The sequence below is a fragment of the Nothobranchius furzeri genome, chromosome 1, assembly GCF_043380555.1.
Source record: "Nothobranchius furzeri strain GRZ-AD chromosome 1, NfurGRZ-RIMD1, whole genome shotgun sequence".
Taxonomy (NCBI): domain Eukaryota; kingdom Metazoa; phylum Chordata; class Actinopteri; order Cyprinodontiformes; family Nothobranchiidae; genus Nothobranchius; species Nothobranchius furzeri.
This window is the reverse complement of record NC_091741.1, coordinates 88,177,929-88,189,836: the sequence shown is the minus strand read 5'-3', so window position 1 is coordinate 88,189,836 and position 11,908 is coordinate 88,177,929. Positions and strand designations below refer to the sequence as shown.

At 39.3% G+C, this 11,908-nt stretch overlaps 2 protein-coding genes across 2 annotated transcripts; one reads left to right on the top strand and one right to left on the bottom strand.

Annotated features, from left to right (window-relative positions):
• rnaseh2c (ribonuclease H2, subunit C) lies at positions 1-2,097 on the bottom strand. The gene is made up of 5 exons (XM_015947145.3): positions 1,695-2,097; positions 870-1,024; positions 628-740; positions 423-542; positions 1-188 (listed from the first exon to the last, which is right to left on the bottom strand). Exons 2-5 carry the CDS (start codon positions 1,021-1,023, stop codon positions 165-167), a joined length of 411 nt encoding a protein of 136 aa, XP_015802631.1. The 5' UTR covers position 1,024; positions 1,695-2,097; the 3' UTR covers positions 1-164.
• A 765-nt stretch (positions 2,098-2,862) lies between these two features.
• On the top strand, positions 2,863-10,196 carry LOC107377511 (BSCL2 lipid droplet biogenesis associated, seipin). The gene is made up of 10 exons (XM_015947155.3): positions 2,863-2,977; positions 3,564-3,826; positions 3,912-3,990; positions 4,082-4,225; positions 4,328-4,363; positions 8,581-8,715; positions 8,796-8,893; positions 9,402-9,531; positions 9,600-9,675; positions 9,792-10,196. The coding sequence occupies exons 2-10, from the start codon at positions 3,576-3,578 to the stop codon at positions 9,890-9,892; spliced, it is 1,050 nt and encodes a 349-aa protein (XP_015802641.1). The 5' UTR covers positions 2,863-2,977; positions 3,564-3,575; the 3' UTR covers positions 9,893-10,196.
• The last annotated feature ends 1,712 nt before the right edge of the window (positions 10,197-11,908 follow it).

Sequence of the window (11,908 nt, the reverse complement as noted above, 5' to 3'; positions counted from 1 at the left end):
TAATGTTTTGTCTTTATTTACAATTTTTTTTAATAAAATGTGAGCAATAATTGGTACAATATAATAGCTGGCTCTGTTATCGTTGGTTAGCTGGCAGCAAGATGTGTACCACTTGGAAAAAGCTGAAGAGACATCAGCCCTAACAGGGTGTTTTATCAGTCTGTTCATTCAGCTACCGGCCCGTGGATCTGTGAAAAAACAAAACAGTATCATCCAACTTCAAATCCATACACCAGCTTGTGTTTTCTATAGTTCTTAGTTCCTAATGAAGTTTGTGTTTAGGCAAATAGGAACAAGTAAATGTTGCTCCTACACGTGCTCACATTCCAGCTTTACCTTATATGTCAGAGATTATAAGTAAAGTCACAGCTGTTCAGTTTAATCTTTCCATCATCCAGATAAAGTTAGACTAATTAACTTACAGCATCTGCAAGCTCAGGCCAGTCCATGGCCATCACCACAGTATCATCAGAGGTTGGAGGAGTTTCCAGGTTCCAGTAGGTGAGTTTGTTAAACACAGATGATACCCTCACTGTCCTGTCCTGGGGACACACACACACACACACACACACGTATAAATTAACATGTAGAAATGACAGAAAATCGCCTTAAGTGTTTGATGTTTACCTCCTGGTCAGAGCCATGCTTGTTGATCTCCTTCAACACCAGGCCTGTGTAGCCCTGTGGACAGCTGATTTCCTGTCCTTTCAGACCACGTCCTCTGAATGACACCGTCTTCTCTGTAATTAGAAAACTAAATGATAAACTGTTGCTGGACTAACTAAACTACTGAAAGTTAGATACTTGTAGTAAGCGACACGGACCGCCAGTAGAGACATGTTACAAGTAACAGATGTGAGACTGTGTACCTTGTTTACGGTCTTTTGTAGTAGAAGTAAAATATTCTGAGACCCGGGCAGGTCCATTATACTCAATCTCACAGGGCATGAGGTGGACCTGGGCCTGTTTGACCTGCCCCAGTGAAGTCACATCAAGATGTGTTACACTGGTGTTACAGCTCATCCTGTAGCCAGAACACAAGAGACTGAACAGATTACACTAAAAGAGTCATTTTAGACATTTTCCAAACAAGATTTTTTTCTGCTGCAGAGGTCTCTTCCTTTTTCTCTGAGCAACACAAAGCCTAACATGACTTAATCTGAGCGTAGATCACAACTTGGTGGTTGGCTATTTGCTTTTCTATTGATATAATTGTTATTTATACGCATTAGATGGCTTCATCTCTTCTTTTAGGTGTAAATAAATGCAGAACCTTCATCTAAAAATAATATATTTACATTTCTATTATTACTTTTGTCCTTTTTAGGAAAACACGCCATACTCCCTTGTATTTATCTCTTTATTTCCTTTTTCCTCTACTGTCAAACTATATTTATGTCCTGTTTTCATTATAACTACTATCACCATCGTCATCTAAACACAAATGTTTTCTGCACTCACTAGAACTGACATTAAAAACAGTTTGTTAGACAAAGTAAATAATAGTTACTGAAGTTATTTAGAGGGAAATTCAAAAGCTGAAAATAAATTTAAATGCTGCATCACATAAACACTTCCCTACTACAGGATTAAAACTACATTATTACCCAGGACTTTTTGTTCTGCTCAAACACTATTATACATGTAGTTAAACCGTTTAAACTAACGTTGGATAAATAAATCTCCACGTTTACCTTTCTACTGTTTTCCAAACGCGTAACGGAACTACTTCCGCATAATGTGAGACACTCGTTTGATTGGATAAAATTTTTCTTCTTCTACTTCAAGGACATTTTGGCGAGGTGTTTCCGTTCTGTCGCAGATTATCGCCCCCTGTTGGTGAGGTTTAACTTGGCTTTGACGTTCAACAATGAAAAATAAGAAATTTCTTTTTTACTTTTTACTTAGAAATGTGTGAGACTTGGAGATCACATTAGTGGGTTTATTTTTGTTCATTACGTATACGAGTAATTCGTGTTTTATCTAAATAAATAAAAACCTTTGAGCTAAAATACCCTAGATAAAATATTTCATTATTTGGACCTGAACTGCAACCAGTGGGACAGGGAACATTGAAGTGCTAGGAGGAATATTGAGTTAATAAACTAAAAGCTAGTTTTAGTTTTTAAAAAAATATGTTTTGTCACTGCCAATATTATAATTTATACAATTTAAGGTTGACTTAAAAAAAATGAGTGTCAAACAGTATGATAATCTTGCTGAATCATCTTCTTGGGGGGAAAAAATCACCAAAATGTTTGCTAAATTGGTCAAATACATATTGTCACCACCCAGAGAGGGTGTAACTAAATATTAAACATGCTTAGTGCCGAGTAGTTCAGGGTAATGTTTTTGTTTTTGTTTGTTTTTTGCAAGGACAGCAAACATCCCTGCTAAAGCAGCATTTCATGAAAGAAAACTTTAAAATGGCAAATGTGAACTACACAGAAAACATTTACAATTTATTTACCTAATCATCTGCTGATCAGTAAAGTAGCCACATGTGAATTTATGATGAACCAAGCAGGTGAGGAGCTGCCAATCAGAGTCAGAAATAGAAAACGTATAAAATAATCTATTAAAGTCCTATTCACAAGATTAAAAAAAGCTTTATGAAACAGTAAGAGGGCAAACTAACACAAACCCCCCAAAAGGATGAACTCAAATGTAAACTTTAATAATCAAACATATACATTTCATTAATTTAATCATTATATCATTGTTCTACACTGTAGGGGTCTCATCTACACTGTAGGGGTCTCATGGAGACACTGGAGAAAAAACTGACATGTATATATATGCTCTAGTTGGAAGAGTCCCCTGTCCTTGTGGGCTGGACTAAACCGGTCCCGCTTTGGGCTCAGAGGCACTGAGGATGAGATCCTTGAAGCCTGTTGTTTGTGTTTCACCAGAGAGGACTGAGAAACGTCGGGTCTGATTTCCCAACAGCTCATATTTGGTCCAAAAGAAACCAGAGGTGAGTTCATCTCATAAGGACAGAAGGAAATGTAATTCAGATGTATGCTTTTTTAACTTTTGGTTTAAAAATACTTAGTTTACTTTTTAAAAACTTCTCCCTGCCTATGAGTTCATCTTAAAAATGTTGATTTTCAATGGAAATGAAATCTAACATGAGTGACAACAACTAGAACCTAAATAACTCGACCTTACTGTAACCGACCTTTTATCCACCTTTTAAAACCTGACTAATTTCTCCCTCTTTGAGCAGAAACCTTACCGTCAGGCTGATACTGTAGAGTCAAATGGTATGAAAGATTCTCCCTCATGACTGTGATTGGACTCAGTGGTTTGCATCTCTCTGAATGTACAGGATTGTTCTCTTACTTTGTAACGTCGTCTGTCTGCTTTTTATAAGTCTGTACATAATTTCTCGTCTTTAAATTCCAAGAAAATCTCAACCCAAGAACCTTCCAGCCGTCAGTTTTAATTATTGTGAAATCTAACTGTTACTTTTTGGCTGTTTTACTCCTTTCATTCATTTCTTTTCCATAATTTAAATCAATGTGTTCAAATGTTCCGCTCCTCTGATTTTATCCTTCCAGAGGTCAGAATTTATGGAGCAGAAAAGCCATCTGCCTTCAGATGATGTGGGGGGACTTTCAGTCATCATTAGTCGTGCTCTAGTGAAGATCCAGGATGCTGTTGCCATAGCGATTCTAGAGGCACGTCGGAGACTTTTACAGGGCTTCACCATCTTCTCCATCGTACTTCTGCTCCTCAGTGTTGCTGCTTTTCTCTACGGGAGCTTCTACTACTCCTACATGCCCAGGGCAGCCTTCTCCACACCTGTGCACTATTACTACAGGTGTGTACATCACTGCTAGTTTCTCCTTGTTGTTTATTTTCCTCCTCTTAATTTTCACAATTTCTTTACATTTTTCTTTCAACAGGACAGATTGTGAATCTCTATCTTCCTTTTTGTGCTCTCACCCTGTCTCCAACGTCTCTTTGATGAGAGACAAGAAGCATGTCAGTTTATCTGTATTGTTCTATTGAATGGTCAACTCACTGTTTAGTAAATTCGCCGGTTAAATTGAGATTTTGTTAAATGTGTGAGCAGGCGCTGACCTTTGGCCAGATTTATCGGATCTATTTGCAGCTGGAGATGCCTGATTCTCCAACCAATCAGCAGGTGGGGATGTTCATGATAAAGATGGCCTGCTTCTCCCAGGATGGAGAGCAAGTTGCAACATCTGCTCGCTCTGTAAGCTGCTGCTGTGTCTCCACACACCAATAAATAAATAAATAAATAAATAACTAGATTTGTCAGTGTTTGTGATGATTTGTGCTGAAATGTGTTTCCCAGGCAAGCCAGCTGCAAAAGGCCTCCAGCTCCCGCATTGTGAGTACAGTAAAGCATTTTTGCCCACACAGCCTGGTATTATAGCTGCTCCTGTGGAGCTCCACTGCAGTAGAGGGGATCTCTGTGGTGATTATAAGAAGACATGAGCTGAACTCAGGAGGCTCAACTGAATCAAGTTGGTTAAATACTGTAAAAATAGAACTGGTGCAACAGTTGTTCTATAAGCATATATTTGAAAATGTCCATGAAATTCCCATATTTAGTTTAAAAAAGAGGAAATGCAGTAAAGTTGAGCAAAGGAGTAATTATTAAATCAGAACATTTTGAAGGAAATCCGCAGGTGTAGAGAGAAGTTTGGTCTCATTCTCTTAGATCAGTGGTTCCTAACCTGGGGGTCCCGACCCCCACAAGGGGGCGCCAAAGCCTCTCAGTGGGTCGCCAGGACCTCTCCACTGATGTGGAGACCCTGAAATGCGACCTCCTGAACAGAATTCCTCACGGAACCGGGTCACGCTGTGCTGGATTTCACGCTGTAATGATGTCTGTCAACTAGTGCTGCGTCAGTTTAGAGTCACTGTTGCTGAATTACCGACTGACACAAAAACAACCCGAATTTTCTCTGAGCCTGACAGTCATGTGGACCGTTTTGTCGGCCAGGGCTTCGAGATATGTTCCGATTCGCCGCTGATTCTAACCTTACATCCCGTTCCACATTTTGTGAACTTGACAAAATAGCCCGAAGGCAGTGCAGACTGATATTAGCTAAATGGAGTGAACCACGTCTCTCAAACTTTGCATTTAGGTAGGAAATTGTCTTTAGAAGATGTTAAAACTTTTATTTAGCTTACTCACCTCAGACTGTAGCCCGTCATGGTGGGGGAGCAGAGTCGGTGGGCTGTATCTAAATCGCGGAAGAGCCACGGTGGGCACAGCCTCCCTCTTGGAACGGAGACGTGCAGAATCGCGGGTAAAATGCTGGTTGCAAACTACAGCACCAGGCGGGAGCTGAATCTTTTCCAGACACGCAACCACTGGCGCCTAATTTCTAAGTCCAGCGGAAAGGAGTGCAACCCGACAGAGCTCCGCAACCATACTACACTACACCATCTCACCATGCTAACACGATATGGAGCACTAAACCCGAACTACTTTCCTAATTACACTAACAGCCAAACAGTAACTAAACTACAATATCCAACAGCCAAGCTAACACTAAATAAGTATGTATAACACTAAAAGCTATGCTAAAGACTAGGATATGCTAATGCTATATGCTAATGCTGAACTACTGCTAGCCTCCTACACTCGCATGCAAATCCAACTCCCAACTCGCCACAAGGCGTGGCCGAGACTCCCGATGCTTTTATAACGTTGACACAGAGCTGCTACGTAGTACTCTACTGGATTACGTAGTATCTTACTCTTTAGCCATTGGCTAAAATTTATTCAAAATGAGTCAAATTCTATGTTTTAAGCTGAAGGTGGAGCTATACTGTGGTATTTAGGCAGAATTTTTAATTTTTTAAGAAAATGCACCAAAATGCTAAAATAATGAATACACACATTTAAAACACTATTAGACACTCATTTATACAGTTCATCAGCAAAAAAAAGTTAATTTAGACGTTACTTGCTCTTTAAGGGGTTAAAACTTCATTTATTACTTGTTTATAGCCTACATTTTGCTCACATTTTTTTCATGAGTGAAAAGTTTACTGATATTAAGACAGGAAATAATTAGTACAGAAAAAGTAACACACTTTTAAGAACATTTTGCTCAGCTCACTGTTTTATTTTCAAGTGTCAAAAGTTCATTAAAGATAGGACTGGTTCATTAATCACAGCCTTTACAGTAAATAATCTAGTATAAACAGTAATATACACATTTAAGTACATTTTGCTCAGTGATATTTTTTATGTGTCAAACGTTTATTGAAAGGAATGATTGATTTATCAGTGTTTACAAGAAACAATGTGTTCAGAAAAGTAATACAAACTGTCAAGCACATTATGCTCTGTTTGGTTTTGTTAATGACTTTGTTCTGCACTGGAGCCTACTATTACTGTTATCTATTGAATCAAAGCATATTAAAATGTGCTTGAACAATTTTATCATTTATTAATACTGTTTGTACTGGAAGAGAGAATGGGAGGGGGTCGTCAAAAATTTTACTGGTAAAAAACGGGGTCCCTTGGGAAAAAGGTTGGGAACCACTGTCTTATGGGCCATTCCCATCTGTACCGGGTCGGCCCGGGCCGGGTAGCGTAGGTTGTTTACATATCTGGGTGGCCTGGTATTTTTCCAGGCCAACCAAGGCTCATTCTCAGCCCTCTTCTCCAGGGGGTCTGCTTCAGGCCGACCAGGGCCAACACACCCACTGCTGACAGCAAATTCACACCTTCCATTAGAGCAAGCCTCGGATTGGTGGGTAGAATCAGCCCACATGGGCTTAAGGCAAGGATGTGTGGAATCAACCGGGCCAGGCTGGGGCCGACCGGTGCTACCCGGCCCGGGCCGACCCGGTACAGATGGGTATGGCCCATTAGATGATGAATTGTGAGTTATCCTAACTTATTGGTCCTAATTTAACTGCTTCATTATATTAAAAGCCAAGTATTTCTTAAAGAAATGCACATCTCCCACCATCTTTCATTTCAGATCATCTCATGTTGAGAAAGGATGATAAAATGTTATGTGTGACCTCATAATGTCACTAGATCTGGTGAGGACGGTCGGCTACTGACACAACTAATGGAGATGCAGTTTCACTGTGGTGGTCATCATACATTCACTTTTAATGTTAATTGGTTTTAGCTGTACTTCAAAGGATGTGGTGTGAGAGTTTGAACATTTACCCTCTACCAACAAGACTGCAGACTGAATGAGGCAAAGACAAATTCAAACTTTTAGGGCACAATGCAGGTCTTTCCTGGAGATGAACAAATCATCCTTCAGTGTTTACTTTTCCAAAGCTTTAATTATTCAGGACAGGAGCAGCTCAAGAGGTAGAGCAAGTTGTCCAGTAATTGGAAGGTTGCAGGTTCGATCTCGGCTCCTGCTAGAGAATGCTGCTGTTGTGTCCTTGGGCAAGACACTTCACCTGCCTTGCCCGCTGGTGGTGGTTGGAGGAACCGGTGGAGCCAGTATTCGGCAGTCTCACTTCCATCAGTGCACCCTAGAGCAGCTGTAGCTCATCATCATCAGTGTGTGAATGTGTGTGTAAATGAGTGCATGACTGATTGTGCCGTGAAGAGCTTTGGGGGGCTGTAGAACCTTAAGAATATGCTATACGAATACAGGCCGTTTACCATAAAATCATGGGTAATTATTTTCAACTCTTTTATCCTGATACCAGAAACATCATTCCTTATACAACAATAATAATAATAATAATAATAATAATAATAACAATAATAATAATAATAATAATAATAATAATAATAATAAAGGGTGGGAGTCAATAAAAAAATCTAATTAGTTAGAGGCTTTGTAATGAATTAATCTTGATTAATCACATTTTATTCATTCAAGACCATTTGTGCCCAAGCTACTTAATGTTTAACACATTACTTTTTCTAATTAATACCTTGAATTCTCTCCCAAAATAATCAGATTGTATTGTAAACAAGGTCTTTTGCAATATGTAGTTGTTAGGTCATCCACCAGAGGGCAGAGAAGTCATGAAAAGAATTGATGAAGCAGGTTTTATAGAAGAGTACAAATCCTGTTAAAGTGGCAGAACCCCTAGAAATAGGAGTATTAAGTCTAATGCATTTGGTAATTTAGTGTTAACTTGTTTTGCTCTCATATTGGGAGGTCAAGGGTCAGATGAAGATTCCCCACAAGCTGCATTTTTCTCTAAATCTCATATAAAACAGCAGAATATGCTCTCAAACACGCCAACAAATCAGAGATCCTGGTATGGGAAGTGTGCACCAGTAACAAAATAAAAATATGTATTTTATGCATTAAAATGTGAAAATTAAAGCATTTGTCAGTAGAAAAATAGAGTCAGAAGGATTTAGAGTTAGATTTGTATTTTAATGAGTCCCATTCACACAGATCAGTAGAGAACATGTAGATTATTTTAAACCAGTGAAAGTTCATGAATCAGCAGATATCTGCTTTTGTTACATTTGAATAAAAATGTAACCTGACCAGTGAGTACTGACGTTGCAGCTTTACCATTTATGTACTCCTTTCAGTCATCTTGTCTTTGATCCGATAGCTGTTATCATCCGTCTGTTGTGATCAGGGCATGCTGCGCTACCAGTCAGACCTGCTGAAGACTCTGGGGATGCTGCTGTTCCTCCCAATGTTTCTGAGCGGCGCAGCTGAGCAGAAACAGGTCCTGGAGGTGGAGCTCTTCTCAGAATACACAGACGACCCTGTGAGACATAGGGGGGTGTAATCTATTCTAATCTATGTATAAATATAAGTCAGAATAAATTATTTTACTCTCGTGTCTAGTACTCTCCGTCAGTCACAGCGGTCATTGAGATAATGTCCAGCACGATCCAGATCTACTCCTCCCAGCTCTACATCCACGCTCATTTCACTGGCATAAGGTGAGAGAAATTCTTCTAGTAGCAAATCAAATATCTGATGATATATTACAACATTTAGATATGTTGCCTCCCTGATGGTTTGGGTTTACTGATCAGACTTTCAGGGACCTGAAGAAAGATACAGAGATATCGGGACTCAAATGTCTACACAGGAAGTGAAAGTCTCAGTTGAAAACAGCCACAAAAAAACACAAAACTATTTTAAAAACACAGAATGATACAACCCAGGGGTTTTACTTTCATGTAAAAGTGATTTCTTGAGATTTTTTTGTGTCACAAACGTCCACAGCTTCATGCCTCCACCCATGATTAGACTCTACACCACGAGGAAAACTCAAAAACGACTCTTCAGTCATCATTAAGAAGCATTTTATTAATACTGATGTTGTTTTCTCGTTCATTATTACAAGAAATATTACAAAATGACACATTTTTATTTTTCATCAAGTGAAAAAATAAAATACAATATGTCAAGCAGTAACAACCTTTTTCCTCTTTTTGTCATCAGATATTTGCTGTTCTACTTTCCCGTCCTGTCGGCCATTGTGGGTGTGCTAAGTAACTTCATCTTCCTCAGCTTCCTCTTCATCCTGAGCTACACGAGGCAGCTGTTCAAAGTGGAGCAGACACCTGAACAGGTGAGAGGACAGATGTAATACTCCGTGCTGAAGAATGCGGACAATAAGCTGTTTATCATGATTTTCAGGTGATGACAGATGATCATCTCGAGTTGGTGGAGAACAGAAACCACAAGCTGCAGGATGGAAATGCAGCTGCTGCAAGTAAAACATACTAAATATGTCTCAGACAAGAACAGTGTCTAATGTCCGTGGTCTACTGTAACATTGAGACAGTCTATAAAATGTCTTTGTAGTGAGTTTCATTACTTCTTTGGCAGATCCTGCAGAGCTGCTTGGTCCCCTGCAGACTGATCCCTCAGACCTGAGCCAAGAGGAGTCCCATCTCCAATTTGGCAACACCACAGAGCCACAGAACTGAAAAATGCATGTTCAGGGTGGAACAAATGATTCTGAGGCGCCTGGTGAAGGACAAGAGAGAGAATGCAGAAAGTGGTCTGTGAAGTCTGAAAGGATTAAGATGATGTTTTAACTTTATAGCCACAAAACCCTGTGTATCCTGGAGTCTCTGACTAGTAAACTTTCACCTTCACTCCTTTTATCGCTTTCAATTTTGTTGGTTTAAATATTTAACTGTCGTTCTTGGGTTAAAATCACATCTACTGTGAAGGAACAAAATCAAAACTGGAATATCATCTCTAAACTCATTGCTTTACTCATAGTTTTCTTTGTGTCTTATTAGAAAATAAAATGTTTTATTCATTCATTTTTAAAACCAGTGTTCTTACAATGTCTCTTTATGACATGAAAATGAAGTGTTTTAGTCCTTTTCTGCATTTAACACATCCTCAGATGTGATTTAATTTAACACATCTCCAGTAATTGTTCCATTCAGAGAACATCTGTATGAAACTAAAGTTTCTACAGTCTGAAAGACATAATCAGGACTTTGACCAAACTAATCTTAAGTAGATTGTTTTTTGGTTTAGAATAGAATAGAATAGACTTTATTGATCCCACAGTGGGGAAACACACTTGTTACAGCAGCACCAACACTCAGAGAATAATTTGAAGAAAAGTTATAACAAAGGTACATGTATATACACATAAGCAGTAAGTAAGTACTGTAACCTTTGACTGTTAAAAACCACAAATATAAATGAAAAACTTGGGTTCTAGAACTATGCAGCATACTGTAAGGAACACAGACATACCATGTAAATCAGATACTGCACAAGTACTGCGTATTGATGTTACTGTGTAACAGGATAATGCCAGTACCAGTTAAACTGAGAAGTTATACACTCTTACTGCAGAGGGAATGAAAGATCTACGGTAGCGTTCTGTTTTACATCTGGATGTCTCAGTCTGCCTCTGAAGGAGCTATCCATAGTCTCCACAGTGGAATGCAGTGGGGGGGGGGGGGGGGGGGGGTTGTAAATAGAGGTCAGCTTCCCCAGCATCCTTTCACACATCTCTTCAGCTGAATCCAGTGAGCAGCCCAGAACCAAGCATCCTGTCTCGGTCAGAGATGCCTGCATCCCAGCAGACCACAGCAGAGTTGATGACCGGGCCAACAACAGAGAGAAATCTTCCATTTTTGGTTCCTTTTAAAACACAGGAAAGGTTTCTCTACCTTGCTGACAGTTTTGTTTGCCGACTGCAAAACATCTTCAGAGTCAAACACAGAAAGAACGTACCAAAGGAGAGAGATAAAAAAGATTTTAGCAGAAGGCAACTGTTACGTCCCCTCTAGCGTCTAGTAGTGGTGAGGGGAGAACACAGAGAAAAATAAAATAATGTTAAATAAAAAGGGAACGAATCACCGATGGATGGTGTCTGTTTGTGATGGTATTTAAGTGAATGGAAGGAGGTTAACTGAATGGTTGTTTAAAAAGGTTCATTAACAAAAAGTTGGATTAAGGGTAAGTAATAAGTAAACTAAAATAAACTCCCTTTTTCTAAAACAGGGAGCAGCAAACCAACCACAAGCTTAAAGCGCTCTCTCTGGTGTTGACCAGAGAGAGGAACCCAAAAAGGGAAAATATGCCTAGTTAAACCAAACCAACCACTAAAGAAGCGAAAGGAGAACCCTAAACCATTACCAAAACGACCCACAAAACAGAAGCTAGAAATCTCCTTAACTAAAAATCCTCCAAAACAAAACAAAGAGCCAAGCTAAACTGAGGATTAGGAGATTAACCGTAACTGGAGGCAAAAAGGCACAATTTATCTATATCTTTTATCTATATCAAAACTCTGGGACACTAACAGCAAACCAAAAACCCAAGAATGGAGATCACAGTAACTAGTAACAGAGTCTATGAGAGATAACAGTTTTAACACCAGGTCTCCTCTGTAGCTGTGTCTCCCAGAATGATGGAGTTGGGAGGCTTAAGAAGGCTTCAGGAACAGCTGATGCTTGATTAGGTACAGC